The sequence below is a fragment of the Notolabrus celidotus genome, chromosome 17 (assembly GCF_009762535.1).
Source record: "Notolabrus celidotus isolate fNotCel1 chromosome 17, fNotCel1.pri, whole genome shotgun sequence".
Classification (NCBI taxonomy): domain Eukaryota; kingdom Metazoa; phylum Chordata; class Actinopteri; order Labriformes; family Labridae; genus Notolabrus; species Notolabrus celidotus.
This window is the reverse complement of record NC_048288.1, coordinates 22714343-22740218: the sequence shown is the minus strand read 5'-3', so window position 1 is coordinate 22740218 and position 25876 is coordinate 22714343. Positions and strand designations below refer to the sequence as shown.

The 25876-nt window shown below is 39.0% G+C and overlaps 2 protein-coding genes across 11 annotated transcripts in view; one reads left to right on the top strand and one right to left on the bottom strand.

The window, feature by feature from the left end:
* pou6f2 (POU class 6 homeobox 2) overlaps positions 1 to 6413 on the bottom strand; it is an 89577-nt gene extending 83164 nt beyond the window's left edge. For 2 of the 10 annotated variants that reach the window (XM_034707017.1, XM_034707026.1), the window contains exons 1-3: positions 6130 to 6330; positions 4837 to 4945; positions 2022 to 2100 (exon numbers count right to left, since the gene is read on the bottom strand). Coding sequence is in view for 1 of the 10 variants with exons in the window: in XM_034707027.1 (XP_034562918.1) it covers positions 4837 to 4922 (86 nt within the window). In the remaining 9 variants the exon portion in view is untranslated. Of the gene's footprint in view, positions 1 to 2021; positions 2101 to 4836; positions 4946 to 6129 lie in introns of all 10 variants that reach the window. The other 8 variants (XM_034707025.1, XM_034707018.1, XM_034707024.1 and 5 more) reach the window with 8 other exon arrangements.
* An 814-nt stretch (positions 6414 to 7227) lies between these two features.
* vps41 (VPS41 subunit of HOPS complex) overlaps positions 7228 to 25876 on the top strand; it is a 25750-nt gene continuing 7101 nt past the window's right edge. The window contains exons 1-14 of the mRNA XM_034706708.1: positions 7228 to 7437; positions 7763 to 7801; positions 13556 to 13663; positions 15143 to 15220; positions 19488 to 19562; positions 20514 to 20576; positions 20653 to 20718; positions 22222 to 22341; positions 23086 to 23232; positions 23328 to 23394; positions 24950 to 25047; positions 25130 to 25259; positions 25380 to 25495; positions 25592 to 25710. Of these exons, the coding sequence (XP_034562599.1) occupies positions 7417 to 7437; positions 7763 to 7801; positions 13556 to 13663; positions 15143 to 15220; positions 19488 to 19562; positions 20514 to 20576; positions 20653 to 20718; positions 22222 to 22341; positions 23086 to 23232; positions 23328 to 23394; positions 24950 to 25047; positions 25130 to 25259; positions 25380 to 25495; positions 25592 to 25710 (1247 nt within the window). The 5' untranslated portion in view covers positions 7228 to 7416. The remainder of the gene's footprint in view (positions 7438 to 7762; positions 7802 to 13555; positions 13664 to 15142; positions 15221 to 19487; positions 19563 to 20513; positions 20577 to 20652; positions 20719 to 22221; positions 22342 to 23085; positions 23233 to 23327; positions 23395 to 24949; positions 25048 to 25129; positions 25260 to 25379; positions 25496 to 25591; positions 25711 to 25876) is intronic.

Sequence of the window (25876 nt, the reverse complement as noted above, 5' to 3'; positions counted from 1 at the left end):
AAAAGAATAAAAAATAGAGATTTCAGAAAGTCCAAATGTTGAAGTGAGTCTACAGAGCAGCTAAAACATGCCACCACCAGCTAGCACATGCTTTCTGCTGAACCACGAGCACTCTCCTCAACCTTTGTGTATCTGAATGGCAACCGCAGGTTCAAGCCTGAGGTTGCTTCCACGGACAGGCACTGGAGATGCCACCTCCTCCTCCTTCTCTCTCTCTCTTCCCCCCCCCCTCACACACACACACACACACACACACACACACACACACACACACACACACACACACACACACACACACACACACACACACACACTCCCTCCCTCCCTCCCTCCCTCCCTCCGTCTCTTCCTCTGTCTCTTCCCCCTTGTGTCTTCTGACTTGAGAGCTCCTCAGACAGTGTTCATCCCACCTCAGGCTCTGAGCTGCAGACACACACCAGCAGGACTATGGCCCTCTTTCTTATTTATGAATCAAGGCCAACCTAAATATATCAGAGCAAAGGACAGGTGAACGGTGCATATAGGGACAGAAAAGGAAAAAAAAAAAAAGGGAGAATGAGCCTCATATTGCCCCCTGCACCCATCAACTCTCACCCCCCACTTCTATCAGGGTGGTCGATGAGTTCCTGCCCAGAGGGGCCTTTTTAATGTGCTCATCATGGGAGTCAGCCCTCTTTGATATGACACATGATAATCTATGAAAATGTTAATCAATAGAAATAGTTTAAGCTGTCGTTAAAAGAGTGAGCCGGCTGGTCAATACTCATATCCCTGGTAACAATGTCACTAGTCATCAGCGCTTCATTTGTGGAGCACTTAAATGCGGGACACTGCGCATCAATGCACCTCCCTGCCCGCCGAGGTAAACACATTTTCCCCTCTGTCTGAGCCTGGCCACACTCTGCATGCATTTGGGTCCACCCCAACCCCCCTGCCCCTCTCCTTTGAGTTGCTTGATAGGTCCACTGGAGGGCAAAATTAATACCTAATTGAATCTTGCAGTCATCAAAATAATCAATAGTTTTTTATTATTTATTCTTCACAGTCTGTTGACTGTTTGAAAGCTCAGAGGGACAGGGCAGAGCACAGGCAGCCCTGAAATTTCTACCGTTTCACAATGTAATTTTCACTGGGGCATGAGAGTTTGCAAGACCTTATAAAAAATGAGAGCAGTGGTTTTTGTTACGAGGTGGGGGGAAAAAATAAAGGAAAAAATGGGAATCTTTGCCCCAGCAGCTATGATGAAAAATAGAATAAACAAGCTACTGACACTTCAGAGAAGGGCAGGGGCCTTTCTGTCCATCCCTCCATCTTTTTCCCTTTCCCCTTTTCTCCTTATTTCATCATATCAGGAGTGTGGCGGTACCTCTCTAATGCTGGCATTTCTCTTCCTGACAGACTCCAAACAAGTGCTGGGAATGAGATCAGAGCTCTAATCTTCCCCTGGCCTCTGAGGCTCCAGGATAAGGGGGCAACACATCTCTCAGCATCTCACGCAGCTGTTAATTACTTCATTTCAAAACAGCAAGCCTCGCCTACTTGCAATCATGCTACCAAATTGGGTGTTTTTATTAATTTAAGCCCAAGGAGTAATGCAATTACACATAATGGGATAACTATAATCTTATTGTAAGAATCCCTAATAAACAGGGATATTTTAAAAATTAACATAAGAAATTACATTACTGATTCTAAGCAGGGGATGTGTGACGGATTGGCTCAGTTTTTTTATACAGTAACCCTCAGACCTCTGGTTAAAGACATAATGTGAGTTTGATGTGTGTGTGTGAGAAGGTTGGTGGGAGCAGACATGAGGGAGAAGGTTTGTCTTGTTTCTTCTCTGCTCACTCAGTCTGGCCACAGCTCAGGAACAGGTTGCAGAAACAAGAAAAAGCACTCGACCCCCCCCACCCACCCACCAACCCCCCACTCGCTAAACACCCCCAGTGGCCAAATAATCAGCGGTTTGCAGAGAGTCCTGAACGTCATCAGATAGCCATGCTAATAGCTGGGGGTCTCACCAGTGCTGTCCCAGTGTTGTGATGGAGATGGGGTTTCAGATGCAGGCTGGCACACTTCACTCCAGCACTCCGGGCTCCTCTGGTTATGGAACAGAGAAAAACATGACTGATACTCATCATTTGTTTTATCCTATTCAAAATCATCTACTTTGTTTATACCAGTGGCAGGGCAAAGCAGACCTCACAATTGTCTTCATAAATGTGGGCACACAAAATCCACTTGCAAACGTCGTTAAAAAAGTTGAGGGAAAAATGAATAGACTGATATTCAAATAGATAAACAGAGGAATGTAATGGTGATGCTTTTTGATTGGATGAAGATAAGAGAGGCAAAAAGACATGCCAGTAGATCTGCAACAATTCCCTGATGAATCAGTGAGTCAAATGGCAACAGATAAATCAGCAGCTTTTATGAAAATTGACACCTTTAGTTGTATTTTAAACTAAAAGGATTTCTATTATTTCAAACATAAGATCTTTTTTTGGTCATACATCTTAATAAACTAAATAACTTTGACCATGTTTGAACTTAAAAAATTAAGCATTCTTTGCATGCAAACTTCATCTTCAGTGAAAACACACATCATTATGTAGTCTAGAATATGAGCCCAGCTTGCAGGCTTTATAATCACCCAAATGCACTCTCTGCTTGTCCATTTTTCCCCTTGTGCCCAGTGCATGCTCTAAACATTTATGACACTACATATAATATATAAGAATTATCAAAGCCTGAGTTTTCAAATCTTCCTCAAGAACACCCACTGTGTTTCAGGCTTCACATGCTCATTTAAGCTTTAATGTAGTGTCCATATTATAGTATGTGCTGGTCTGCCTGTGAACATAACATTAGGAGTTAATGAATGCATTCAAAAAAATATTAATTTTCTGCAAAAAATCCTCTATTTTCTCAGTTTAAAAACAGAAATGTTACATCAAGTCTGACCGGATCATCCTTGTTATCACTGTTACAAGTTGCCGTGTAGTGCAGTATTTGATGTAATCATGTTTGTGATCATAACAGTCTTTTATGTCTCAGTACACGGTTTTATTTAGCCTCTATCTGTGAAGCACTTTGTGAGCTCACACTGTTTTAATGTGCTTTGAAAATAAACTTGACAAAAAAGAAAATGAAAGCAAATACATGAAGCTGTTTTCTGATTTCTGACAGAACTTAATATTAATTTTTAATGTGATTGTAATGACTTGAGTATTATAGGAAAGTTACTCACAATTAATATCAGGTATAACAATATGACATTTTTTCAATCAAACTTTAATGAGTTAAATATGTCACTTAGTTATTCTGTTTTTTAATTTTTCCCCCAAAAAACTAAATTGAATGAAAAATAAACTAAAGGCTCTTATTATTTAACCTCTACTACTTAATTTATAATTTGTATTTGTCCGAAATGTACTGTAAGCATGCACTGCCATTAATTTTAAATAATTCAAGCACAATACACTGGGAAAAAAAGGCTTCCCCGTTGCAGATTTTACTATCTTCAAAGCAAGAAATAACTAAAAATTCAACATTACATTCTGTGTTGCTTCATCAGACACAGGCCAAGAGGGACAACTACTTCTAAAGTAGAAGTTATTTTTGAATAACTGTCCTGCAGTGCTACCCTTCTGCATTTGACAAATATTCATAGACCTTAATGTGCAGTGTAGTACAGTAGATGATGATTTGTCTAACCCCTCTCTCCACCTCAATGTGGAGTGTAGTATAGTAGATGATGATTTGTCTCCCCCTTAGGGTTATTAACCAAACTGTTCCTCCCTCTTGGTAAAGAGGGATTTGTGGACATGAGTAGTTCAGTGACATTTTGACTAAAGCACCTTTATGCATGTACGCTGCAATAAATAAAGTCTATTATGTTCAATAAACATTTGTTTTATCTGTTAGATTAGTTACTAATTCTCTACTGTGTGCATTTCTTTGGAACAGCAAGTCTGCTGCTCAGACTTAAACAAGTGGTCAACATTTGAAGTGATTTTTTTTCCACACTCATTAATATGATCAGCAGTTATCCCTCTCTACTCCACTAAAGCTAAAATGCTCCCCAGTGGATGGTCGGCGGGTCAGTGAAGGCTGAGGGCTATCAAAGCAGTGTATTAAAAGGAGCTCTTTGAAGCTTGTAAACCACAGTGCCCAGCAGGTCCACAACACATAGACGACTCTGATTGGTCAGGTGTGTATGTGTTTTTTGCTGGATCGATCCACGGGGCTGACATTCTGGAGCATCAAAGCTTTCAGCACACTAATCTGACTCCTCCTATGAGGGCAGGGGTTGTTTTTATTATTTTTCTTTTTTTTCTAAGAACTGCTTATGCCTCAGAGAGGCTTCTGCATGCTTATGATATGAGTGTGTGTGTGTTTTAAAGGGTTTGAAAGGGAATGAAAACATATTGAAATCCAGCTTGGACACTGTATTTATCAACTGATAAATAATGCAAAACTATAGAGAGAGGAGCAGAGAATCACAGGCCCATCCGTTGGGTATACCATTGGCAGAAGAAGAGTGACACCAGAGATTCACACACGGCTGCTCCTCAAAGTCAGTTTCCCCTCACAGTGTCTCAGGAGACCTGTGCCACATACACACTCATGAAAGGTGTGAAAATCTGATTTCCCAAAAAGGATCGGTAATTCTCTGTGAGGGTGGAAGCCGCAATCAATAAATCATTGCTAAGTAGATTGTAAAGAAAAAAAAAATTATTCCCCCTTGGTATCAGTGCATTAGGATTCTCCGGAGGATGGATGAGGCGAGATGGGGGTGTGAGTCAATCTCAATAAAGAAGAGGCAAATCATACCTTTGGCATTCATCTGGACTCTGGCAAGCAGCTGTCAGCAGGGTGAAGAAAGACCAGGATAGTGGACTCATATCTGAGGAATTCATCCGGCCACCAAGTCCTGGAATGTCTGGAAATATACAAAAACAATAAGCTACATGACTGTCTTCATCACATGCAGAAACAAAGCTTTATACAGTATTTAAACATTCAAACATAGTCACTGCTCTGTTTGTGTATTATTTGAGGTTAAAGTTGCATTTAATGGGGTTGTATTTGTTCCAGAGGCAGGACTTTTATTTTCAATTTTAACATAAGTGCATCATGACTTGTTTTATTTATGGCAGATGTACTCAAAACCTTTTAAAGAGTGTCAATCCAAAACATTAAAAATATACGTACATAAAGTCTCATACCTTTAATTCGTCAGGATTGAACCTGAGGTTGTATTATCACCAAAAGCACCCATATATTCCATCATTATGATGATCTGCAGCGACAGTGCTGTAAACTGTATGCATAGGCTAATATGCTGGCAAATTTATATTGCTCAGTTGTGTTGCAGTTACAGTAAAGTTAAAATGAGAAAGCTTCAGGTTGCGTATAATGATGCATACAGAAACTTTCCAGAAGTACAAAGATGGATGAGTGCAAGTCGCCTTGTTGATTCAGATAATGAGATTTTTAAGGGAGTTCAATCAGCCCACATTAAGTGACAAGGATTTTTTCTTGTTTCTGGAAAAACTGGAACAAATGTCTTTTTATGTTTTAATAATGAACATGTGAACTGTAGGTATTGCTGGCCCTGTATTGTATCTGTTATTTAATTCTAGCTTTTTATACTTTTTTGTGATGATATGGACCTATGAGTCTGAAATAAAGTTTATATATATTCTGTTTAACTTGTTTATTTGTGTTGGCTATGGAGCTTCAGTAAACTACTTAATTTACTGAAGCATGATTCATTTGTAGTCCAAGCTAACTGCAGTAAAAATTCAATTAAGTCTCACTTAAAACTGTGTACAAAAAAAACACAGAAAATAATAAGTAATAGTAGTAAAATGTATTCCTGAATTATTCAGTTAATATTTTTAGTTAATTTTCCATTAGTGTGGAAATGTTTCTTCACAGTAGCCATTAACTTGTATCCACTTTATAGAAAGTTTTAAGCTAATAGTCTTGAGATAATTTACAGTATTTGGCATATGTTCAAATAATTGAAGTTGTCCTTTTTAAACCTCTTTGAAGAAATGATTTGTGGTTATGAGGATACCCTTCCTACTTGGCTAAGATAAAAAAAACTTTATAACTTACAGAAGAGAGTTGAGCTGCAGGAAAAAAAGATGCTAACAAGTGAACGTTTAAGCAACAATGAAAACTTTTCTGGAAACTTACTAAGTTACCGTCTCAAATATGAACAGAAGTGAAAATAAGTTCCACTATTCACAGTTAAAACCGAGCAAAGGTAACCAAAAAAGGAGTACGGCTTCTTAGAAAATACAACGGTTAAAAAGATGTCACCTGTCTTCAATTGGTTTTCCACCGATGTTATCCACGCTCTTTTTTCCCCCCAACTTTATTTAGATGTACATAACAAACAATGGGTACATTCAGAAGGAGCATCATATATAAACGATAATTAAGGACACAGAAACAAAACAGCTTCAGTTGTTAATTTAAGGTAAATGAGAAAATTATACATATAAGGTCCCATGTATTTTTTTATTGTAATTGTTATGAGAAAAAAGTCAGAATTCTGACCTTAATCTCAGAATTTTGATTTTAATCTCAGAATTCTGACTTTTTTCTCACAATTCTGATTTTAATCCACTGGGAATAAAAATTATGTTTTGATTATTATTATTATTATTATTATTATTATTATTATTATTATTATTATTATTATTAGAAAAAAGTCTGAATTCTGACTTTAATCTCAGAATTCCTACTTTTTTCCTCAGAATTATGATTTTAATCCACTGGGGGAAAAAATAAGGTCCAATTTATTTTGTATTATTATTATTATTATTATTATTATTATTATTATTATTATTATTATTATTAATTGTATTATCATTATTATGAGAAAAAAGTCAGAATTCAGACCTTAATCTCAAAATTCTAACTTTTTTCTCAGAATTCTGATTTTAATCTATTGGAAGAAAAAAAATTAAGGTCCAACATATTTTTTTCTTATTATTATTTTTATAAGAAAAAAGTCAGAATTCTGACCTTAATCTCAGAATTCTGACTTTTTTCTCATGATAATGATAATAAAAAATATTTTGGACCTTCATTTAATTAATTTTTTCACTGGCCCTAATCCTTTTATATATCTGCTAATCTATTCCTAACGGTTCTTTCGACAGCTAACGTCTGTCACTGTCAGAAAGACTGCATTACCCATGGTGCCTTGCGCCTTTGCTTTAGTCATGTGATTTAGCTCATGACAGGAAGAGCTTCGACAACAGACATCACTTTGTAGTTTAGTAGATGTTTCTTTCGTAAAACAACCATAATTTGGATATTTTGGACCTTTGATATGCATCTTCCAGGCTTGAATTGAGACATCACTATTCTTTACAGATACAGGGAACAACTATGGCGGAAGTGGAGGAGCAGGTAAGCCAGGCATGCTAACCTTAGCTGGCTAATGTTGATGTTTTATATGTCTACGCATCAAAATACATAGAGGGATTTGATATAGGAATACAGACAGGCGCATTATACAGTATAATTCCTATTAGGACTATTATCTCATTGCATTATTGCCATAGAAAGCATATATTTGCGATGTCATGGTAATTATACCTTATTTTATATCTGTGTTGTCATCAGATGGAGCAGCATTGCCAAGTCTAATCTCCACAGTCTGCAAAAGTGTCCCTGTTGTGCTTTTATTGTGACAGTCCTTTTGAAGTTCTCTCTAAATGTCTTTTTAATTTAGGACAGAAAACCAAGTGAAGAATTTACAGATGAATCTGAGGTAAGAAACACATTAACATCATTTTGTACTGCCTTTTCGTTTCACTACAGAAATAGAGCAAGAGGACATGTTATTATTGAAGTAGAAGACTGTGGGAAAACTTGCTCCTAGAATGTCATGCAGTTGCAGCAATATGTCAGGTAAAAAATTAATCTGCAGCAACATATTGCAGATGACAGGGGTGTGCATAGTTCTTTCAAGCATGGATGATTTTTGAACTCAAATAAAGCTTGCAGTCTACTGAAAGGACTTTAATACATACCCTGCCTTTATCAACTCAACCTGATCCCAGGCGGATCTTTGTCAGGTTTTTGAGAGGTGTCAAACACTCATGAATTACAGATAGCTCTCTCGATCCATCAATATTATGACTGAGCTTGGGCATGTTTGAGTAGACTTGTGCTTCTGAGAATTACAAGTAGGCTAAATAAAATATAGCTTTACACATAAGCTTTGCAGGAAGGAGGAGATTGTCTTCATAGGAAGCAGAGAATGAAATATTAGGGAGAGGCTGCAGCTGATGCTTGCACCTCTCAGAAGAAAACAGTTTAGAGTGAGGGAAAGAAAAAAAGGTAAACTTCAACTTCTATATCCTGTTTCCTTTCTTTGTGCAAGCATACCCCCTCTCCAAGAAAGTTTCAAAGAGGCTAGAAACAACTAATTCATTACTTTAATTACAGTCTTATAATGTAGCTGGCTTGTTTTTGGATGATGCTGTTACCTTGTTGTCAGCAGCCTCACTGAACGAAGGCAGAGGGCAGCTGTGAGCTCTCCACTCAAAGAAGAAATAAGCGTAGATCTTGAAAGTGAGAGTTATGCTCCCCACTACTTTTTGGTTGTTTTGCTCAACTAGTCTGATTTAGTCTAAGAGGTACTGCTTGGACTTGTTTTGATGCCTAAACCGTGTTGAATAATCAACATAGTCAGAGTAAAAGGTTTATTTTTTCTGAACTTTGTAGTACAGTGGATCAAACTCATTGTGGTACGTCATGCATAATATTGCTACTATAACAGACTTAATGCTCCTAGTCTTACTCACTTTAGCACTTAAACAAAAACAAATCCGGTTTTCTTTGCAACGTCAAACAGCATGCAGAGGAAAAATGGATCAGTAGTACAGAGCTTCAGAATTTGATCATGATTTTCTGTGTCAACCTATTTTTCTTTTACCGTACAGTGTATTCATAATATACGACTCAATCTCATCTTAATATGAAGTGAAAATGGTTACAGAGATTTTGTCCAAACTTGATCTTCAAGATTTGCAGACACAGAGAATGTTTCAGTCCGTTGTACCCAAGCGGCAACCTCCGGTCTAAAAATATGAGTCCAATGCGGAAGTGTTAAAAGCTGCAGTTCATCGAGGATCCGCTTGAGGCTGGCTCCGGAAGTACCGGAAGTCACATACACATGAATGGGGAAAAGAAGATCTTTGCAGCGTTAATAAACATGTTTACAGCCTGGTACAAAAGATGAGTGTAGTCTGAATAGCTAATTTCTCGATGTCCTCTCACTGTGAGGGGGGTGAATTTTTTTCTAATTTGGTAATTTAGAAGATATTGAGATTACTAGTCTTCCAATGAGAGGCACAGCTGCCTGCAGGAACACTGCAGCTGTTGGCTAGGAGGCTCAAAGCCCGCCTCTTTACGTCACACTGGCTCAACAGAAGCAATATGGCTGCCGCAGCCGATTGGTCTCAAAACAGCTCTTCAGAAACAGATGGGTGACGTCACGGATCCTACGTCCATATTTTTTACAGTCTATGGTTGTACCCCAGCTGCTAAGAGGGAATGGGTGGCACAAAAAGAAAGCACCAAAACTTGTGTCTTCTTAAAGGAACCCTCTCTCACACCTGTGGAAAATCTCTCCAAGGTGTTATATGGCTGAAGTTTTTTTAAAGCATGGCTTCGAATAAGAACTGCTGTCATGGTGCTGTTAATTAAACCATTAATCATTGGCTCAATTAGTCTGTTAGGTGTGGTGAAAAATGTCAGTGTAAAAGCCAGAGATGATATCCCTTATCGGAAAGGGACCACATAACAGCAATACAGCAATATACTGTTTTCCTGACCAGTGGAAGGAAATTATCGTATCAATGATGGATATTTGAATCTACTGTACACAGATTTCCCTTCCAATTTGACTTATTGTGTCACCACTTCATGACTCCTCACAGTGGCACCAAGCGGCAACCTCCGGTCTAAAAATATGAGTCCAATGCGGAAGTGCTAAAAACTGCAGTTCATCAAGGATCCACTTGAGGCTGACTCCGGAAGTACCGGAAACCACATACACACCAATTCAAAAAAGCTGATCTTTACAGCAGAAATAAACATGTTTACAGCCTGGTACAAAAGACGAGTGTAGTCTAGATAGCTCATTTCTCGATCGGCACACACTGTTGGCTAGGAGGCTCAAAGCCCGCCTCTTTACGTCACAATCGCTGGACAGCAGCAATATGGCTGCCGCCGCAGATTGGCCTCAAAACAGCGCTTCAGAAACATATGGGTGACGTCACTGATACTACGTCCATATTTTATTCAGTCTTTATTCAGTGGCAATGATTTAATCAGATACTTACATGAAGGGGAATTAGTATCGTGGCGTGGTGTGTCATATCGTACTGTAACATGCCATCACATGCCGTGACATGCCACAACGTGACGTGACATGACGGGATGTGTTAGCTGGAGCTTAATAATGATAATAATAATACTTTTATTTGTATAGCACTTTTCAATACAAGTAACAAAGTGCTTCACAAAAACGATAAAAACAGACAATAGAAGGAGAGAGCCAATAAAACTTAACAGACAATAAAAGCAGAGAAGCAATAAAAGCAAACTGACAGTAAAAGCAGAGGTAAAAGGTTAATAATTAAAATGAACTTATTATTTTATTAAAATTATTTCACTGCAATCCCTAAGCGTCTGTTTTGTCCACAGCTCAAAAAAACCTGTAGTTACGGTCTTACAGTAGTATAAAAACATTCAAAATTTAAAAGCTGTAACCAGAGCATCTTTTTTATTTCTCACCAAAAAATCACTGAGGATAATTTAGAAATGATCAAATGTTTGGCGATTCATGTAACAGCAGATTAACTACTGACCACTAAATCAATGTTTGCATCTACGCTGTTAAAACTACAGTATTCACATTATCCAACCATGTTTTTCAGTTGGAGTTTTTTCTATTGTCACTACTCAGTACATTTTGTTTGAGGGGAATATAAATGGGGATTGTATTTGAAATAGAAATCCAGGTTGTGGACAGAAGACTTGGTTCAGCCTGTTAAATACACTACAATAAAGCACAAATGGTTACAAAACAAAGACCATTTGAGTAGTTGACAAAACAAAAAGCAACTTACAAGAGATGGCAAAAGTTTGAAAGTGGGTAGTTTCTCTGTGGGGATGAAGTTCGCCTTTGTTGTTTGATGCACGGTTAAACCCATGACAAATGCCCTCGCATCAGAAATCTCACAAGCAGAATACACAGGAAATAGCCTCGATATGGCGTTGTTGAGTGGGAAAGGATTGTTTTTGAAAATAACATTTTTTCCACGCTATTGTCCCCCACCTCCAACCCAGCAGCACATAATGGCAGACAATGTTTTGAGTTGATGCACCCTCTGGGCAGCCACAGACTGTGCAGCATTGGTTATAAACTGAATTATGGGTAATATTCAGGCTGTGACTGGCCGCAAATGTTGGCTCACACTGGAAGCTGTAGAATACCTTAAGTTTACTTTATGAAATGGTGCTATTCATGTTTGTCACTGGGGATGAAAAAATAACTTTAAGCTGCATTTCACGCGAGGTGATGGAAATTTGTCCTTGTGTATTTATTTCCTGACAAACGCAGGACACACACACACACATTGTTATAGAAGAGGCCAGAGTACATGTAGGAGTGGCTGTTAATGTGGTCCTGCTTGGTTCAATGAAGGCAATTGTGAGTGTAAAGCCAGGCCCCCAAAATATATTACACACATATTGCTTTTTGCTTCACATTGTTGTAGGAATGCTGCTGAAAACAATCAATGCTTTGAATTGTCTTACAGGAGAGTTAAAGAAACAGTAGGCACAGTTTGGAGGTAGAGCGTACACTGAGAATGTAATCAGGAACTGTTTGATAGCTGGTTTATAATTGTAATCATTATATATCATATACTTGGGTTTAACTCTCTCAGTAAGAAGGAGTATATCATCAGTTTTCATATGTTATAATAAGTCTTTATTTATGTATTTCTACAGAATGAATGTAGATGTTGAATAAAATTATAATTTGTGGCCCTGTATTGATTTTAAAAGTAGAAACAAGGTATTTTTTTCAGCTCATACTGTAGAAACGTTATGACGAAAAATCATTGTGATTTGAAAACATGGCTTTTCAAACCTGGGCGTACCTTGACACCAGTACCTGACTCATTCTAATAGAAGCCATGTCAGTCAGATGAAGCTCCAGCTACCTATCAGCTATTAGCTCAGATTAATTGGTGCCAATGGGTGAAACTGGTGAAACAAAAAGGCTTTCTGGTAGGGATGCACCAATCCTACTTTTTCGGTCCAGATACCGATATCGATACCTGGGCTTTGGTATCTGTCGATACCAGATACTAGCCGATCCGATCCTGGTATTGATTTAACAATCTCTATTCCTGAATGTGAGGAGAGAATCATGTTTTGGCATCTTCAGGCTTTTCTGACCCAGGTAAACTGTACCTGGGTTCCAAGTGCTAAACCAGAGGGTGAAATCCCTTAATTACTAGGATCCGGAACACTTAAATCCAATAACCTGTCAGTTTATTCACACTTTGAATCCATTAATAGAAGGTTTCTTGCTTCTTTGCAGTAGGCTACAGCTGACGTAAACTTCCTCCTTTAGGCTCCCATTATATTTTTCAGCGGGACTGCCACCCGTCGAAACATTACAGCTGCACATGTTGCAAGTTTCCATCATACTCCGCCCGGCAAAAATGCACAGACCGGCCGGCACTGATGACGTAGGAGACGCACATGGCTGTTGTAAACACAGAAACAGATCTGAGATGAATAGATCTGCCATATGGATCGGTACTATATCGGCCCCTTGTCACCGATATCTGATCTAGCTTTTTGAGTCCGATCTAGCCGATATCTGATACAAGGATCGGATCGGTGCATCCCTACTACTTTCTGGATTCAGGAGGGACACACATACCAATGTGTCTAACATGGCGAATAAGTAGATTAACATAGAAACTGGGAGTTTTAGCTTATGCGTGGTCTATACTTGTTAATTTATCAAACTTATTAATGTTATTACATTATTGAATAATCTTGACACATTTTCCTCATATTTTGCAGGCCTAATTCTTCTGCCAAATTGTTTAAAATAATGTATTAAAAAACATCAATATGCATTTTTTTTTTTTACCTGCATCATCTCATACCTTTATGTACCAAGTAAACAAATGGTGGATCCCATTAGCAAACATTGCTCAAACACACCACTAGCAGTCTGATGTTCTCAGAGTCTCAGATCTTTAAATCAAGTTTATGTGGGCTTCCATGAACTCACTTATCCCTTAGTAAAGCTCCTTCTTATTTGTCATTAAAAACTGAGACGTCAGGATTTACATCACTTTAGGTGGATGTTTTTGGATATTTAAGTTTACAGCATGTAGGGTTTTATTTGTGAGATGACGCTGTGCAGTTTTGATAGATGCCTTTAAGTATAGAGTCCACTAAACAAGTTTGCTTTCTCCACCAGGAGGAGGACAGTGAGGAGGAGCCAAAGCTGAAGTATGAGCGGCTCTCCAATGGTGTGACAGAAATTCTCCAGAAGGATGCAGCCAGCTGTATGACCGTCCATGACAAGGTAGGGATTATAATCCAAGAACCACAAGGGCATTTCATTCTCAAGTCTGTTGTTCTATAACACAATTTTCAAATTATTTATCTCCACATTTGAGAGATGTCCTCTTCAAAGATGGTTTTCATCTCCTTTTTTTTCAATCTTGTAAAGGCAGCCCATTCTTTTCTCACCTCCCCCCTGCTTTTCCACTCAGGGAGGTGCATCAAAAGACACCAGGCGCCTTTGTCCTCTCCTCTTTTTTATTCCCACTCTTACATATTTCTCACTCCTCTCCTCTGTTTGTCCAATGTTGATATTTTTAAGAGGGCCACTCTCTGTGAGACGGTTAATCGTTGTGGCACCAGCAGCACACATGCACGCCTGAGCAGAGCAAAAAGTCATAGCCAGTTATGTCTCCTCACCTGATGTTTTATTAACCGCTATTGATTTTCATTTATTTATTTTTACTTTGAGGATTTGGTCCCTGTTGTTTTTTTTTACCTCAAAATAGCAGCCGTGCCACAGCGAGAGACATTGCTTTGCTGAAATCCTAAATTTGATCTGACTGTCTTTCTTCTTGGGATTTCTTTGCTTCTGCCATGTAGCTACCTGTGTGGTCACACCAACCCCCCTCCACTGTTGCAAACTCCCACAACCCTTAAATCCACCGACAGCACACATTGCCTTATGTTGCCTCATATTTTAAGTGTTTGAATCGGAATTTCATTTGAACAATTCCTTTCTGATAAATCCCTTTAAAAGTCGCTCCGCCTCACAAGGTTGAACCCTTTATTTATTTATTTTGGGTTATTTTATTTGGGGAGATTGCAGGGGGCTCTGTCTGACATGCTCAGCTGTGCCTGTAAATATAAGCATTTCATTATAGACTGCACTGAAGCATGGTGGGCTCGCCGCACATCCACATGCTGGTCTAGAAGGGAGGGGGATTAGGAGGAGGGCATGGAGCAGGGGCCGGGGTGGAAGAACACACACTTAATCTAATGCCAAAAGCCCCCAGTTTCTATAATTTTTTTGTCCCAGTGGACTCAAACACACATACATACACACACACACACACACACACGCATAAATTCTCACATGCACGTCTATTGAAACACACAACACAAACCAGTTGCTGCTCAGGAGAAATAATAGCTCTGTGCTGGGCAGGGAGGTGATTGGGTTGCATTGGGAGCATGGGAAGAAGTCAGATGTACAGTGCATTTATTATGCTTAAGCATTTTAATTTGAGGAGGGAAAAAATGCCATTTCACACTGTATGCTTTAATAAATAGGGCTTTTCCATCCCCTGCAATTTCACAGTTTTGCCTCCAAGCCCACCCAATCCCCACTCTGCCCATGTCGCTCGCTCCAGCTCCAGGAACAATTTTTTTTTATCCTCTTCCAGCCTTCATCAGCACAAGATTTTCTTTCTGCTAAATCTTGAATTTGTTTCAAATGTACCCTGGTTTAATTCACATTATACTTTTTTGTCTCTTTCAGTTTCTTGCTCTAGGTACACATTTTGGAAAGGTGTTCCTGCTGGATATCCAAGGAAATGTTACTCAGAAGTTTGAAATTGTGAGTTCATCAAATCCATTGGATTATAATAATGAAATCATTTACACCTACTGGAACATGTGACTAACTTTTGGAGCCGTGCTTAAACTTATACTAATATTCATAATTATATGATAAAATGTGTATAAATATTAATGCATATGGCGTTAAAAACTTTTATTGTCCACTCATCAATTATTTCAGCAGTAGTAGCAGATCCAATGTTTTAAACAACACTTAAAGCTACTGTTGGTAGTCACAGAGTAAACATCTGTTTAGAGAGAGGAACTTCGAATGTCAACATTATCCCTCCCAACCAGATTTCCTCTTAGCCCTCCAACACAGATCGGCGTGTGCAGTCATGATAGTGCCGGTCTCATTACCAATCGGAGGACGTAGTAGGGGCCGCCCCTTAACCAATCAGGACAGAGGATTGGAGATTAGCTGTGATTGGTCCGTCATAACGGGAACGAGGGGAATAATAACATTGCTTGATACAAAGGCATTGGAAAATGCAGAGATTTCACAATAGTCTCAAATTACTCAACTTACCAATGAGTACCGATGGGTGTTATGACCTTTTCTCCAAACCCAGCAGAAAAAAGTAACGTTTTTTACACCATTCCTACCAACAGCAGCTTTAAGTTTCTACACTTATACCGTAAATAATGACATCCATCAACATTTGCTGTGCTGTGTGTTTTGTGCTGATTTGCAAACGTTGGCATCCTTAAATGCTCAACTTGTAAATCGAGCGTGAAACACAGTTATCAATAATAACCATGATTATTATTATCTATTTAACATTAACATGCTAACATTGTCATTTTTACCATGGTACTGTGCTAGCTGTGTTACTGAAACCCTGTCATTTTGGGACAACACTTATTGGCTATCGGACACTTTCAAAGACTTGATAAGGAGATAAACACCAATATTATATCTGTTTGTTAGATATTCTAGCTTAGCATAAATACTGGAAGCATGGGAAAACACAGCTGTCCCCCTGTTTCCAGGCTATAGTAAGTCAAAATATCCGGCCCCTGACTGCCGCCTAATATTCAACAGACAGGAGTGAGAGTTTTATCAATGCTAATATCCAACTCCAAATACCAATAAGTATATTTACGAAAATATATATAATATATATAATATATTTGGATATATTCCAAATTGGAATTCATTATGGGAATTAACTGTGAATTGAGGGTAATTTAATGGAAAGGTATCATATCCAAGCATTAATATTTGTTTTGTTATAAGTAGACATCCATCCAAAATAATACAATTAAAACAGATTTATTTGTAAGTAGAACTTTATCAAGTGTTAAATATTTTATTGAACAATCAATTCTTTCATTGAAGACCAAAAACATGAATGTTGAGTTAAATATTACTCATCCCCCGACCCAACCCATTGAAAAATTAACAAAACTGCAATCCCAACAAAATGTTAAATGAAAAGAGCCTCTCTCCCTCCAAAACAGTCCCATTCAACATGCAAATAAAAAGTGCATGTAGGGGGCGTGGTCTCAATAGCCCTGCAGTAAGCAGTGTGCTATGTGCATGTGATTGAGGAATAGCAAAGATATTCAACTGTACTTGCATGAAATCTGGTTGTTTTAGTCAGGATTGTGCTAAAATATATTTCCCCAACTATATTTAAGTTCCCTATTAAGAGCCAAACTTCAATTTAGTAAATTCCTGGTTTATTCCTGTTTATTCCCATAAATTCCTGTTAATTCCCATGGAAAGTTTCCAACTTTGAAAATTCCCGGAATTTTGCAACCCTACGAATACGTCCTAAACATTCCTTTGTACTGTCCTCATGTTTATGAAGTAGCATGTAAGCCTACCGAGGGATACACGAGAAGACATTGTGCACTTCTTGGATTTAGTCCCACTATTTAACTTTCCCCAAGCCTCTTCACTCAATTTGGAGGGAATGGTCCTGAACAATAATTTGATTTGCATGTCAAAAACATTCAGTAATCAAGTCTGATTTGTCCAGCACAAATGGACAGTTTTACATGACTGTACCTGCTCACCTGCGTCTAACTGTTGTATCCCCGCTGAGCACATTGATTCAAGTGCTACTTACCTAAAGAACTTACTGCCAGTTATCACTCATTGCCTGAAAGAAACAGAGAGGGTGTTTCAGTGAACAGAAGTGACACCGCTGAGTTCTGCTGGATGGATTTATGACGTAGTTTCTAAATAAGGCAGTCAGAACTTTGTGTTCCCATGTAACAGGTAACAGACTACCTCTGTGTTCTTTAAAACAGGAAGTCAAAATCACAGTGGCTACCCTTAACTTTAATCTAGCTTTTAGGTCCTGTTTATTAAAGAGGAGGACTATGAAAAGTTAAAGTGTTTCATTCTGTTATGAAATCAATAAGCTCTCTGAGTGCAGGACGAAACATCAACATTTCCTTTTATTTATATTTTTATATAAAGCTCCTGTAAGGAGTTTTTATGTGTATATGAAACAAACTGGAATTGATGCTGATGTCTCTATAAAATCTAAAAAAGCTAACCAGAAAGAATATAGATTATTTCTATGCATCAATTCTATTAAACTGATCAATTCTATTAAACTGAGGCGCCTGTAACCGCTACCAAAGGGTGGGTGCCAGGTAAAGTGAGTTAAAGCACACTGTAAATGCAGCGTTTGTTTACATTTCCCATAGCACAGATTTACAGCATGTTTGACTGTTAAAACGCAACTAAAGGACATTTTTTTTTAGATTCCTCTTTCTTCATATGATCAGGACAAGATCAGCAAAGAGATAAGACAAAATGCTTTGTCCACAGGGGGCGCCAAAGGCAATGCAAACGAAAGTCCCTTACTGGAGCTTTAACCGCAGCAAATCTCATGAGATTCAAATATTTTTTCAAAGTGAGACTTGGCCAAGGTAGCTCAGTGATAAATAAACAACTCTTAAATATAATGAAAATATCTAAAAGAACAACTTTGTGGTAATTGTTTGAACACCTGCTGGCTTACAGTTGACAACCAGCACATTACATGCAGTACACAGCAAAACTCAGATCTTACCAAGTGTGTTAGTCTCATTACACGTTAACCCTCCTGTTCTGTTCGTTTCTCTGGAACAGCAATAATGTACCTGGGTCAATTTGACCCTGGGCATATTCAATTGTACAAAAGTGTCATAACCCCAAAAAATCCCAATACACATGTTTTTGAATCTAATTTTAAACTCCATTATTAACCATTTAAATCAAGATTTGGTCCATTGGTGTTTTTTAATTCTCACAGATCATGGTTCAATGAGGATAACTCACTTGTTTTACATTAAAATTAATGTTAAAACTTTTTAAAATGTACATTGGAAAGCCCTAAATATAAATACAATAGTTTTACATGACATAGATTTTGTTTATTTTTTTTTACATTTTGATTTTTTTATGAAGTGATGTTGATAAATTAATACGACACCTCTTCTGTCACATGCCGCCCAGATTTTTATGCTGCATTTAGCTGGTTTGGAAGGCATATATTGCCTAAAACATAACAGGAGGGTTAAATACCTCACTACACTCAACAATCACCGACCATGTCAGAATAAGAATCTTAATTCATGATATTACAGACCAAAACTTAGGACTCCATTGATTATAACAAGTAATACTTGTCCTTTTTTTTCCCTTTAAGTTATGTTTTTGGCGTTTTTGCCTTTATTTGATAGGACAGATGAAGAGAGACAGGACATGTGGAGAGTAGAGAGTGGGGCAGCAAATGGTAGAGGCCGGGAGTCAAACCTGCAACAACTGCGTTGAGAACTATAGCCTAGCTTAGACCGCTAGGTGAACAGCGCCCCATAAAAAATGTTCTTGAGACAGGATTTAATACTTATTTCAAGAAATTTATTAAGAAAATGTAGCTTGCTGCATCAGCCATTTGTACTCATTACAGTCAATTGAGTCCTTATTTATAATAATATCTTGGAATAAGATTTCTATCCTGACATGGCAGGTCAGTGTGGTTTATATTAGGTGAAATTAGATATTTTAACTTGTAATAAGAGAAATACACTTATTAGAGTTTCTGCAGCATATGTCTTCTTACCACCATAGGGCTTATGCAATGCCTCATTCATTACCACAGTGCTCTCTGCATCCTTGACACACTCCAATATTTCCATTTTCTACGTTCTCTTGCATTTTCCTCAGTGGGGTGAAATGTCAGCATGCAACATTGGCCAGCCACAGAGATTTATATTTGCCTGTCTCTATAAAAAGATGCCTTGATATTGTGTCTTCTCAGAGTTCAGTGAAGATCAACCAGATCAGTCTGGATGAAAGTGGAGAGCATGTGGGCATCTGCTCCGAGGATGGGAAGGTGAGATCTCTCCGCTCATCACCACTGGTTACTGATCCCTGGGCCTGCAGAGAGAGAGAAAAAAAAAATCAACAATCAGTGTTCTTCATCTTCTATAATTCATCCTCAGCTTCATACTAAACTCATCTTATCAAACTTTATGCTAATGCTGTGGAAATCTGGTGAAGTTTTAGATGGTGGTGCGAGCATTAACATGAAGTTTTATCGCCACCATATCTTCACTGTTTTTTCATGATATGGGACTTTATAAAAAGCTTCCACCAATTTTGAAGAGTACAGGGGAAAGGGATTGCACTTGGATCCGATGAGCTGTCAGTCAGCCATCAGCCGTCTATCAATACCCTCTCCATGTTCTCCACCTTCCTGTTATCTTGTCTTTTCTCATCATTACCACCATCCTTCATGGATTTCATAGTCAAGATATGCTCTCTGATATCACCCCCCTCCTTACCCCTCCCAGCACTGTGGTGGCAAAAACAAGATCTTGTCACATAAAAAAGTAGAGTACACAATTAAAATCAGTGCTGCAAAAAATGTCGCCCTCAACCATTTCAGTTAGCTGTTAATCCTTTGAAAATCTGACTTAATCCTTAACCGCTGGTGCGGTTCAAAAACCAAGATTGCATCAGAGTTTGATATTAGCCGCCTACTTCTTCGGCCTCAGATAAAGAAAAACTGGGTGTCATGTGCTCTAATGGCGCATTAGGATTTGTTGTAGTAGATTGTGGTCAAGACCAAGATGTGGACTCCTGTTTCTAAACCCTGCAGGGTTCAAAGAATCAACTTGTCCACTAATTGGTGACCCAGCGGAGATGCAGGGAGCCAATCAAAGTCTTTTTCTGACCACAATTCCCCCCACTGGCCCCGGATAGTTGCAGAGGCAGCAATTAAAGGAGACATTTTGAGTTATTCACCTTTGCTTGCTGTTCTGCCGTCTCATCTCTGTTTCAGGTTCAAGTGTTCGGACTCTATACAAGAGAGGGCTTCCATGAGAACTTTGACTGTCCCATCAAAGTGAGTTAAGACTTGCTTAAGCTTATCGACGTGCATCTGTTAGATTTGCTTATAACATTTGTGTATTGTATTGCAGGTGGTGGCTTTGCACCCTCAGTTCACCAGATCAAACTACAAACAGTTTGTCACAGGGGGCAACAAGGTACGTTTGAGTACTCCTTTTTGTTTGTTTTTCCTAACTCTCACAGTCATTATCTTCTTTTTTCGACATTTCCTGCCACAGTAATTCCTCCTGATTGTGTCCGATGAAACCAGAACCTGCAAACCTTTCCACTTTAACCTGGCTGAAGGCGAGGTACAGGCCTTTGTCTGGTGTGAAAGGCTCTTACATTTCTGTCTTTTTGCTGGAGTGCTCTCGGGAGAGCTGCCTATTTTCACAAAGTGCTGTTCGCTCAACAGTGTTTGAAAGGCGACGCTTCACTAGCGCGGCAAGTAGATGTCATTATCAAGAGGGAGCGTGGTCTTAGGATTTCCAGGCGTGTTCTGTTTCCTGAAAGTTGTCACTGGTGTTTTGTTTACGACGGAAAGTGAAAAGTATCTTACGCATGAAATGTATTTATTTATTAAGAGGAAAAAAAACACCCTCCAATTACACAAGCATAAACAGCTCAGAAGTGGCGTTACGGTTATAAAAACATCCATAAATAAAGTAAACTGACATTTATACAACTGGGGTGAGGAAAAACAACTTTTTTATGAAACCCCATTGTTAGTGTTACTTTGCCATTTTCTTTCAATTGCCGCTGATTCCTCTCAGTTCCAAGTTGTGAAGGCCTCCACAATGTGCCTGTGATGAAAATCAATAAGCCTCAACGGGAGCCACATCCTGTCAAAGGAAATTCAATTTTGTCTCCACAGTTCTTTTGTCATATCATCTCTTTGTAGAGCAAACTGTTTATTAACATAGCCCAACTGCTGAATTAAAGAGCCTATACAACCTTCTCTCGGCATCCTTGGTAACATTATGCTCTTTTTTCTGTAGTAGTTTATATAGTGAGGACAGCAACAATGCAGGGAATGTGAATGACAGGCTTTGTCCTCTGCAGCACGCACAATACAAGGCCTGAACATTAAAGTGCAATCTACAAAATAGTTCTGCGGCCTCCTTCATCCACACTGCATTGTGGTTAAGCCTCTCACTGAGCTTCCACACTTACGAGAGGAGACAGTAAATTTGGAGGATGAAGAGTTTCTAGAAGATTTTTTAACACTAGCAGTGCATTGATTAATGGATAGCATGTGTTAAATGTAGTGTTGAACTCTTGCTATTTTTGTGTTGTCTCCATCCTCTAATTGCAAATTACTTGCCACTTTAAAATAACTTCCTTCACCACTGATTGGGAAGCTAATGTCCAGCTCTCTCACTCAGATCTGCCTTCATCCTTTTTGTGCATTTTCTAAAATGGATTTGAAACATTCATACAAGAACAAAAACCAAGTTCTTATTCAATCCCAGCATGAAAGAGAAAGTTTCCTAAAGTCACAGGATCTTCAAGGCCGTTTTCCCCATCTAACCCGAGACAGTCTCTACCAGACTGCCCCTGCTGTAATGTGCTGTTCATCTACTGCCCTCTGCAGGCGGGACTGCATAACTGCACTCTGTTCATGACTGTTTTCTCTCTCTCTCTCTCTCTCTCTCTCTAAGTTGCTTCTCTATGAAAGGAACTGGTTAAACCGTTGGAAGATGTCTGTTCTGCATGAAGGCGAGGGCTCAATCACAAACATCCAGTGGAGAGCAAACCTCATCGCCTGGGCCAACAATGTGGTGAGTCCTCAGTCACAGACCCCAATAAAAAAAAAAACTCAGGTTACTGTTCAAAATATTGTTTTTATGTTACTTTTATTAGATATGACACAAGCGGCAACCTCCGGTCTAAAAATATGAGTCCAATGCGGAAGTGTTAAAGCTGCAGTTCATCGAGGATCCGCTTGAGGCTGGCTCCGGAAGTACCGAAAGTCACATACACATGAATGGGGAAAAGACGATCTTTGCAGCATTAATAAACATGTTTACAGCCTGGTACAAAAGATGAGTGTAGTCTGAATAGCTAATTTCTCGATGTCCTCTCACTGTGAGGGGGGTGAATTTTTTTCTAATTTGGTAATTTAGAAGATATTGAGATTACTAGTCTTCCAATGAGAGGCACAGCTGCCTGCAGGAACACTGCAGCTCAAAGCCCGCCTCTTTACGTCACACTGGCTCGACAGAAGCAATATGGCTGCCGCAGCCGATTGGTCTCAAAACAGCTCTTCAGAAACAGATGGGTGATGTCACGGATCCTACGTCCATATTTTTTACAGTCTATGATATGACAGCTAAAGAGAGACAGGAAATGAGGGAAGTAAAGAAAGGGTGACATGCAGTGAAAAATTGAAGCCTGGAGTAGAACCAGCGACTGCTGCGAAGAGAACTGTAGTCTTGTACATGGGAAGTGGGCTTAAACTACTAGCCAACCAGCACCTGACTGTGAGAATACTTAAGTTTGTCCTCTCTCCTGATTCATTTCAGGGAGTGAAAATCTATGACATCAGCACAAAACAGCGAATCACAAACGTGCTGCGCGATAATGTGAGTCTGCGGCCTGACATGTACCCGTGCAGCCTGTGTTGGAAAGACAACACCACCCTCATTGTCGGCTGGGGTACCTCCATCAAGGTTGGCTACTTTTTTGACACAAATTCATCAGTTCTAACAGTTACTGTCTCTTCCAGTTTATCCGAATGTCTTTTTTTTGTCATGTTTCTCCTCAGATGTGTGTTGTGAAAGAGCGAAACCCCACTGAAATGAGAGATCTGCCGAGCCGCTACGTGGAGATTGGTATAAAACACAGCAGGAAAATTTGCCTGCTTATACTTCTCTATGCAAAATTTCAAAGTCCTTTTACAAAAGAAAGCATGAGCAGGTAGCTACTGTAGTGAAATGAAAGGCAAAATAGAATTGATCTTAATCATCATTTGCAAAGGTACAGGATGCTACATGTACATTAGAATTTGTTTGTGTAGCCTTAAAAGTCAGCTTTATTAAGTATAAAAGATAGATCAATCAATCAATCAATCAATCAATCAATCAATCAATCAATCAATCAATCAATCAATCAATCAATCAATCAATCTTTATTTATATAGCACCAAATCTCAAAAAACATCATCCATAGACACTTTTACAAACAGAGCAGGTCTAGATCATACTCTGTTATATTTTTAACAAAGATCCAACATCAAGACATGATAAGACTCAGTCTGATTTTCATCTTAATCCACCATGAGCAGAGCCCTTTGCAGCATTTAGCAAGTTACATCAGCAAGGACAAACCCCCTTTTAACAGGCAGATACCTCAAGCAGAACCAGACTCATGTTAGACAACCATCTGCCTCGACTGAGATAGGGTTGGAAAGAGGGATAGAGGAGATGAAATGAGAGAGAGAGATGATAGTTGTGAGACAAATCGTAGTAGTGGTAACAGCGAGAGTCTGGCACATCCAGAGCAACATGCCGTCTATGGCAGCAACTCAGAGGAACCTACGAGACAAGGGAGCTCAGGGACTCTATGGTCAGTAACTTTAATGGGACAGGGAGAGTTAAAGGAAGTGATTGAGGGGAGAGAAGGGATGCCAGTGTGTCAGTTCCCCCGGCAGTCTTAGCCTATAGCAGCATGATTAAGAGCTGGTCCAAGCCTGAGCCAGCCCTAACTATAAGCTTTATCCAAAAGGACAGTTTTAAGCCTACTCTTTAAAGTAGAGAGGGTGTCTGCATCCTGGACCCTGACTGGAAGATGATTCCAAAGGAAGGTGTATAAAAAATACATACTCTGAGAACGAGAAATAGAGACATTGCAAAAAATCTTAGGCAAACAGTATATAGTATTTTGTTATTTTATCCACTAAATTTGGTCATTGTTTTAATGCATATTGTCATTGACCTGTGATGACAATGACAATATAATATGACAATATGCGGGTAAATCAAGTAAGTCTAAAAATACGATCTTAACCATATGACAGAGGCTGAAAATATAAACTGAGGGGTAGCCAAATTAACAAAAATAGAGGTAAAGATGAGTTCAAGATTAATCCCGTCTGTTTCTTATTTACCTAAATGAACAGGAATTGCTGTTAATAATAATGCTGCACAAACTTTTAAGCTACACACGACAACAGAGCTTTACTAAATGGTCGTTGAAGGAGAGGATGCTTGAAACTGGCCTCATCTTATCTTCCTAAAAAGTTAATATTTTTCGAGATCCAGCAACAAATGTATATAAAAGATTCAAAACACGACTTTGTTCCCACTTTAAACTTACAGATTGATTACTTTTGCAAAAGCAAAACAATATTTTGAGGTTTTTGTTTTGATCTCTGCCTCTTTCAAACAGTGTCTGCATTTGAGACTGAGTTTTTCATCAGTGGTCTGGCCCCTCTGGCTGATCAGCTCGTCACCCTCTACTTTGTGAAGGAGAACTCTGATCACATGGTAAGGATGACTCCTTTCACAGAACATAACAGAGACATACGGTGTATTTTTTAAGCCATGTCATGTGTCTCTTGGCATACAGGATGAGGAGTTTCGTGCCCGGCCTCGCCTCGACATCATCCAACCTCTCCCTGAGGGCTGCGAGGAGATCTCCTCAGACGCACTGACGGTGCGCAACTTCCAAGACAATGAGTGCAGAGACTACCGCCTCGGTGAGACTATAAAATCCAACCTTAGAGAAATGTCACACAGCCTTTATTGTCCGCTGATTTCATTATGCAACGATTGTCAAATGTCAGCTGAGAGAGGCATAAATGTATTTTCATTAACAGAGCATTCTGAGGGAGAGTCGCTCTTCTACATCATCAGTCCCAAAGACATCGTTGTGGCCAAAGAGCGAGACCAAGACGACCACATCGATTGGCTGCTTGAAAAGAAGAAATATGAGGTCTGTGTCGTTGGATTTTATTAATGCTGCAAAAGGTTACAGTCTGTGATTATATATTTAATCGTGTGTCCTGTTACTTTGGTTTAACTGTGACAGGAGGCGCTCATGGCTGCAGAGATCAGCTTCAAAAACATCAAGAGACATGATGTCCAGAAGATCGGGATGGCTTACATCAACCACTTAGTGGAGAAAGGCGACTATGACAGTGCAGCCAGGTGGGTTAGACATGATTTGAAGATGTCCATGAGGTTAATCCATTTGAGAGGTTCACAGGGAGTCAGTGTTGATATATTTGGTCCACATTTCACCAAAACTTTCTGTTTGAGGCGCAAGATTCTGTAAGTTTTTATAAAAACTGAAAATTTCACATCTAATATGTCC